General features: G+C 54.3%; 1 protein-coding gene across 2 annotated transcripts; it reads right to left on the bottom strand.

Moving 5' to 3' along the window:
* Positions 1–2,002: 2,002 nt before the first annotated feature.
* RNF25 (ring finger protein 25) lies at positions 2,003–7,693 on the bottom strand. Of its 2 annotated transcripts, XM_074548681.1 has the most exons (11): positions 7,553–7,693; positions 7,344–7,418; positions 7,163–7,265; positions 7,003–7,070; positions 6,212–6,281; positions 6,040–6,111; positions 5,195–5,335; positions 4,471–4,560; positions 3,846–3,980; positions 3,683–3,733; positions 3,268–3,563 (listed from the first exon to the last, which is right to left on the bottom strand). In XM_074548681.1, exons 1-11 carry the CDS (start codon positions 7,588–7,590, stop codon positions 3,402–3,404), a joined length of 1,005 nt encoding a protein of 334 aa, XP_074404782.1. In that variant the 5' UTR covers positions 7,591–7,693; the 3' UTR covers positions 3,268–3,401. The 2 variants fall into 2 exon arrangements, with proteins under 2 accessions (XP_005485334.2, XP_074404782.1); XM_005485277.4 differs by having other exon boundaries at positions 2,003–3,733.
* Positions 7,694–7,711: the final 18 nt, after the last annotated feature.

Here is a 7,711-nt window from a genome sequence, read left to right as displayed (position 1 = left end):
GTGCCACTGGTCCTGCTGAGTTATGATGCTAAGCCACAGATCTGCCTGCATATTGTTCTAGATGGGCAATGACTGTCCTTCCCACCAAAGGAGATGTGGGGCCCTGGAGGTGTATGAGGGCAGATGAGAGGCCTAGGCCCGTTACAGCATATCTTCCCAAGAGCTCTCCCCTTCCAGTGCCTTTTACACAATCCTGAAAGTAGTTTCCTCAGAGCCAGTCCTATGTTAATGTGGTCAGTTCTGGGGGTTGCTTGCGCTGGGGGAGTGGATTCCGAGCCAAACCCAAATTATAGGTCACTGCTTAGCCCTCCTCTTGCCTCTGCCCTGTGGGGCCAAGAGTACAGGGCAATACACAGGTGCACAGTCAGTTGGCACCTGGATGGATTTTGGTGCAAATAGGCACTGCTTTAATGCAACCCCAGACTTCCACGAATGTTTCTGCAAGTGAAGGAGCAGGATGCTGCTGGCTGGCATCTCAAACCCTGAGTTTGGCCATCCTCCAGAGGCTGGCTGCTCAGATCCAGCCTCTTCCCTCAAAAGCTGGGGGTCAGAACTGGCCAGTGAGTGACTGGCAAAAGTCCCACAGCAGTCTGGGAGGATGGGGAGTGTTTGTGGGGGAGCCAGAGGGACCCGATGCCATCACACGCAACATCTCTTGCTGCTTGCTTTTAATAGTGTTAATGCTACAGATGCTGCCAGTGCCTTCTGCCTGGCCTGAGGGCTTTTGCCAGTTAAGCCTCACAACAGCTTTGTGAGGTAGGTGGGTGACACAGGTGGACACCAAGCAAGGGGACCCAGGTCAGTGTGCAAGCTCTCTTCCTCCCCTCTGACCTGGAGGTTTGGTTTGTTTATCCCAAATTCATTTCCACGTACTGTTGCAAAATGCTCTCTCCTCCAGGCTGACAGCAGTGAGTCAGAGAAGGCCCTTACTAAAGCACTATTCCCAGGGAAAAATCCCTTCCCACTAACACATCTGGCATTTGATTGAAGTTATCCAAGTCCTCACTCTGATTTCCATGGCCGAATTCCCACGCTCCAAACATGGCACAGCAACGTTTCTGCTGAGAGTAATCCTGGCTCACCAGAGGAAGCCAAGGAGCTTCAACTGCTGTGAGGAGCAGAGATCTTCCATGTTTCAGGACACAATCGAATGCCTTTCTTGGAACACAGCAGTTTCACCAGAGAAGGCAGGAGGCAGCAGAACAAGCACCAATGTCAGGTAAAGTTTGTACCTTCTCACTCAAGTGTGGGCAGGCCATTCCCTCAGAAACCAGCTGAACAAGGACAGAGGGAGCACTGAAGGAAAATTAGGGTTTTCTTCAGGGCATGAGTGCTCAGCCCTCATCTGCAGGAAGGCACAACATCTGTCTCTCAGATCAGCCAGCCCAGGACAGGTAGTGTAGGCTCAGGCCAAGGAAGGAGAAAAAAAAAATGATTTTAAAGCATTAGGCTTGAAAATAGACCAGTGTTGGAAATTTAAGCACAGAAGGTTTAGGGCAGCAGGTTAAACCAACCCCTTCAGATCAAGACCAGGCATGGAGTAAGCAGGGCAGCAGATGAGTTCTCAGTCAAGAAAGGGGGTAGTGCAGCTTAAGCTCAGCCAGACAGATGTGTGCACTGGCAAATGCCCTCTTGGCACACACTGCTGTTGGTTTCCTGGGGATCTCATATGAAGTTCTGGCAAGTCCATTGTAGCACTGCTATTTTTGCACTTAGCAGAAGGAGGAAGACAATTAACAACCCACGTGTGGGTACAAGAGGTGGGGGACAAGGCACAAACAAGTGTGAAGAAATCAGTATTGTCCAGGTGAGGCAGAGAGCTTACAGTAAGCCAGGCAAAGCAGGGAGCTCTCCTGCCACCCAGACGTGCCAGGGAAAGGTCTGCCTCAGCCCTGGTTGTAGGGAACAGGGAAGGATTTGAGAAATATCAGGGATCAACACCTTTGCTCCAAAAAGCAACAAAGAGGAGCAAGAGGGCAGAGGAAACAAAGGGAGCAGGCTCTGGAGAAGACCCAATGAATTAATTTAATAGCATTGCCTCACTTCAGAGGCTTGGAACCACTCTTCATGGCTTCTAAATGGGACACCATTTACATCTGTGGAGCAGCAGCAGATGGAACTGTGCCAAGTTTTAAACAGCAAATCCTCATTTAAGCAATATCAGCTTGAAGTTTACAGGAGGGCAAGCTGTACCCAAAATACTGGGGCATGTCTTCACTTCTGGGTTGTCAGAAGTGCTAAGAGACAGCCTGACCTTGGAGGGGGCTTCTGACACATACAGGTTACAAAGCAGAGTACTCTCTTCCGAGACTCCATCAGCTTCAGCCTGCACAAAAGCAGCTGAAAGACAGGGCAGGAGCTCCAGCTAAATATGGGCTTCCTGGAGAAGCAGGAGCCAAGGTGAAGCCTTAGCCACCAGACAGCTGTGACCTGCCAATGTGCTGACTTAAGCTTAATTTGGATGTCCTGGCTGGGACTGGCCAATGTCCTGTGTAATAAGGATTTGCCTGGCCAATCCTAGCAGTTGAGAAAGTGCTCTGAGAAGGAATGGGGGACAGAGCAAGTGGAACTGAGCTCCAAGATACTGCCCCGGCACTTGGCACCACCACAGCTCTGCTGGCTTCCAGGGAAGGTCTTGCCACACTTTGGCTCTGCCATGGCACCATGCTGGGCTCAGACCTTTGCTCTGTAGGTCTGCACATTTCTTGGCATTTCACCTATAGGGACAATAGCTGCAGGTCCCCAAAGCTACCTCTCTCTTCTGGGTCCTCTGAGACCAAGGCTGATATGATCTGTCAGGGTTCCACTTCTCCAATGCTGGTAACAGCCAGCTGCTCATGCTAGGATACTTTACACTGCACATACCATGGCAACACTGCCTGTCCCAGGCCTGTCCCACGTGCCATCTGCCTCCTCCCTTCCAGGGGATACAGTATCTGCTTCCTACTGCTTCATTTTTCTCTCCAGAATGAGCCCTTTTTTCCCCCAGCCCAGCCCCTCATCATTCCTGCTAGGAGCCACTCTCCTTCTCAAGATGGGCTTCTCGATGTCCACTGGGCCTGAACACCCCTCGCCCTCTTGGTGCTCTGGGGTAGGAACCACGCTCCTGAACTCTGGACCTCTCCCACCTTCCACAATCCCAGGGCCTGTGGTGGCCCTGCCAGTTGGGGGCACCTTTGTGGTCACTGCGGTTGAACATCAGGTTCTCCTTTTTCCTGCCCCGGGCCTCAGTCCCCTCCTCTGTGCTCCATTTCTCCACTTCATGGTGCTCCTCTTTCAAGGCCAAGGTTTCTGTTGCTGGTGAGGGATCTTCATGGCACAACTCCCTTCTTTCAGCCAAGGGAGCAGCCCTGCTTCTACTGGGAGGCTTTGAAAACTCCTGGCTGTGCCGTCCAGCAGGTCTACGCTCTGCCCTCTGGCTGAAGACCCTGGGCCCCCTGGAGCCATGGAGTGGATGACAGGCTTCCTCTTCTGCTTCCTGTGAGCCACTGCACAGCTGCCTGCCCCGGCCTCTGGAGCCTGGCCTCTCCCCTCTGTGCCTCTCCCTCTTGCTCAGTTGCTCTCTGGGCACAGCACATCTCTCAGGCTGCCTGGGTTCCACCCTGGGCACTGATGCCCCGGCTGGCTCAGGAGCTGAGGCTTGGCTGGGCGGCTGGGGCACATCAGCAGCGCAGGCACTCACCGACAGCTCAGAGACAGTGGCTGCTTGGCCTGGATCCACAGCAGCTGGAGGCTGAAAGAAAAGCCACTGGTTAAGAAAAGGCCAGGGGTGTCCCACAGCAGATGACAGTGCTTGGTGCTGCAGCCCAGAGCCCTCTGGAAGCTCTCTGCCCGCAGTGCCGTACCGCCTGGAGACTGATGAAATATCGGTTCCTCTCTGCCTCGGGGTCGATGATTCCCCCTTTCTCTTGCTGTCTCTTGAAAATCAGGCGCAGTTCTTCCTGGTGCTGCAGCACCTTGGCATCTGGCCTGTATGGCTCCTGAGCACAAGAAAGCAAGGCAGGGTAAGGGCTCTCTCAACACCTAGCATGGATAGGCATGGCAGGGCTGGAAGCTACTCCCCAAACCCTTCTTTGCACAGTGGCAGGCAACCCACTTCCTTCTGCCACACTGACCAGGCCTACAGATGCATGGGAAATCCCTGGACAGAAGCTGAGCATCCATCCCAGTGCAGACCCACTGTTTCTGCAGTGACTGCCTTGGGCCATCCTGCTGTGGGGCAGGATGCAGAGCAGCTACCATCAGGTCACTCTCCTGACCTGACTGTATCCCAGTGAGTGCAGGGATGTTCCCCATGGCACAATCACCTTTCTCTCAGCACATCTGCTCAGCTCAGGGCTATAAAACTGAACCTGCTTGTGAGCTGCACTTGGAATGGGAAATCTAGGAGGACCTGAGACAGTGTGCATGCATTACAATGTCCCAGTTGAAGCTACCCAGTGAGGAGGCAGCTGAGCCCCCAGCTCTTACCAGAGGGTGCTGCGGGGGCGGTGCTGCCTTCAGAGCACAGAGATCATAGACCAGGGTCTCCCGGCAGACAGGGCACTGAACACCAACCTCCTGTAGGGAGGCAAGAGAGGATAGCAAACCCTGTCTGTGATCCAGCTCATGCACTGCCCCATAACCCCACCCTGGAAGTGGAACAGGGTCGTCTTCTTCACTCTTCTGCCAAGGTAAGGAAGCCAGAGGGGTTCCAGCAGCATGAAAGCAGCCCGGTGTCTCAACAACTGCTGTGGAAGGTGTCTCCACGTGAGGCATGCTGGGATTTGTGCTTCAGCAGCTGACTGCTTTACAAAGCACCTCTGTCAGCATGTATGGCTTCAGCCCTCAGCTGAGTATTTTGCTCTGCAGCTGGCAACTGTTCCAACATATGCTAGGCAGGTTTTATCACCCCAAAAAACAGGTGGATTTGTGTTTACCCTGCTGCAACCCCCCACAGTTCAAGGACTAGGATTAGGGAAGGAGCCCTTTTTTCTAACTTCTGTGGTTCCAGAAGTCTAAAAATGCAACTCCCTTACCCTTACACAGCAGGCACTGACCCAGAGATCCAATAAACCAACTTGTTTGGTCAGAAAGGGCCCTTGAAGATAACTCAGTCTAATCTCTGTTGATTCTCAGCACAGGCTCCATGTGCCAAAGAGGGTGATACAGATGTTACAAGGGTCTGTGCAGGGGGCCAAGGAAGGCCCAGTACCTGTTTGGGGGATGGTGCAAGGTGCTGCTCCCTGTCCTCCTGCTGCATGAGGATCTCCTCCTCCATGTGCTGGGCATAGCGAGCCAGACAGTGGGAGTGGAAGTAGTGATAGCACTGGGTCTTTGTGAAGGCTTCTTTCTCCTGTCAAGACAAAAGTGCATCTTTGAAGGATTTCTAAGCAAAGAGTTGTGTAACCACCCAGCTGAGCTGGGTTTTCACTTCCATGTCAGTGGTATCCATAGGGAGCTAGTGCTAGCAGAGCCACCCAACATCATCTGTTGGGCTGCAGTTCCACTCCCTCAGCAATTACTAGGATGCTGCTTCTTGTTTCAAATGTCAGAACACTCCCAATATTAATATGCAAAGATTCTATGACTGATTTCTCTGCATGTGTTCCTGTGTGACCAGCAATCTTCCCACCTGGTGTGTTCTCCTTCCTAGGCAGGTGTTGGCTTTCCTTGCAACCCCAGTAAGGCCTGCTCCCCTGTCCCCACAGACCTCAGCACCTGCATGGATATGTTCTAGTCCCTCCTCACCACCTGTGTGCTGAACTCCAGGTGAGGTGTAGCCAACACAGGGAAGCTGAAATGCACCATCAACTAGCCCCAGAACCTATGCTTCTTTGGAGATGCTCCAGCATGCCCCATGTCCATTTTTTGTAGAAGATTATCTAAAAGTTGATGGGAAGAGCAGCATGTATTGCACTAGGAAGGGCCCTGTGCAGACTGGGAGGCAGGGGGCTGCTGGGGTGTATCTTGGTCCCAGGCTGATATCCCAGTGTCAGACTTCCTGTTCTCTTGCCTCACTTCCCAGTCAGTTTGTGGGGTCAGGAGACACATGCCTACCTGGAATCCATAGAGGCAGATTACACACTGTCCTTGAGGAATATTGTTGTCAGTGAGGATCTCCTTTCCCTTCTGTGAAAGCATTAAAGAAAACGTTTTACTCACTGGCCTGCCCAAGGGCAGTTGGTGATCAGTGTCTGTGGCTGGTCACACCCAATCTCCTCACTCTCACCTCGATCAGTTCATAGAGCACCTCTGTCCCCAGCCTGGCTTCAGCAACACTTCTGAGGGTCTGGGAAATCCTACAGCAAAGCAGCAGAAATCCTTAACACAAACTTAGCTACACCTTTTCACTGTCCCACATACCTGCCATCCTGCCATGATGACAAGAGAAAAAAGGAGAACAGTGGCCTTCAGGCTTTGCTTGGAGCACAGGATGGGCACACATGCACACACATATTCACATGCTGTCCTGGCTCCCCACAAGCCAGTGCACAGGAAGCCTTTGTTATGACAGGACTTGCAGGAGCAGGTTTGCTGATAGCCTCAGCTTGAGCTCAGCCAGCACCCTTTGGTTTTGGTGAATCACAGGCTTTGTTTATGTGATGGCAGCCCCTGTGCAGGTCTGTTGGGAGCCGCATCCTCTCATACTGCTGGCAGGCACCAAGGTCTCTGCACACATTCCACTCCGCCAAGGACTGAAGCATAAAGGCAACAATGGGCTGCCCAAGGACATGGAACAGTCTCACCTCTGTCAAGGCAGGACCAGCAACTTTCAAGGCTCCAGGGATTCAAATAACATTTCTGGGGAACCACAGGGGAATAACCACAAGGTGGACCCCTCTGTGTCAAATTTAGCACCAGTGGCTCCTGAGAGATTTAGGACAAAGTGATTTAGGGACCTGTATCCATCTGTTAACCAGACACGGGATGTCATGTGAATTACAGAAAGCTTGTCCATCAGTTCTGCCTCCTGGATCTCTGGAGGAAAGAACTGCCACTCCCCACCCTCCTGACACTCACTTTTGAATTTGCTCATCTGACAGCCCCCGCGGATTCCTGATGGAGATCTCCGGAGCTTTATCAGGATACTAGAATAAAAGAGAAACACCCAAAGCACAACAAGGAAGGTGGAGAGGCCCGAGGCTCGGAGGCGCAGGGGCGGGGGGCGCGGGCAGCCTACCTGAGGGGGCACGGAGAGCACCAGGGTGAAGCGGACGTACTGGGAGTCCTGGTCCTGGGCCGTGGCAGGGTGCAGGGTGATGCTGATCTCCCAGGGCTCCCACCTGCACAAGGGGCAGCTCGGGGTGAGCAGGGCGGCGCGGGGCCGGGACGGGGATGGGGATGGGGAAGGCGGGCCGTACCTGCCCAGGCCCCGCGCCACCTGCAGCTCCTCCAGGTAGATGGACTCCAGCACCTCCACCTCCGGCGGCAGCGCCCTGCGGGAACCGATCAGGCGGGGGTCAGTCGGCTCCGGCGGACTGGGGGTGCGGGACAGCGGGGGTGCGGGGAGCGGGAAGGGGGCGGGCACGTGGGAGGGTGCAGACACCGGGGAAGGCACGGGGGCTGTTACCAGTCCGTCGCCTCCGCTTCCTCAGCGGCCGCCGCCATCTCCCCGCTGGCCCCGGAAGCGGAAGGGGAGCCCGTTGCCAGGAGACGCCGCGGCGGCGGGGCCGGGGCGGGAGCGGAGCGCGGTTCATCCCGCAGCGGGAGCGCTGCCGCCGGGGCTCGG

The sequence above is a fragment of the Zonotrichia albicollis genome, chromosome 10 (genome assembly GCF_047830755.1).
Source record: "Zonotrichia albicollis isolate bZonAlb1 chromosome 10, bZonAlb1.hap1, whole genome shotgun sequence".
NCBI classification, from domain to species: Eukaryota; Metazoa; Chordata; class Aves; order Passeriformes; family Passerellidae; genus Zonotrichia; species Zonotrichia albicollis.
The sequence above is the reverse complement of the archived record's forward strand: the minus strand, read 5'-3'. Positions and strand labels throughout refer to the sequence as shown.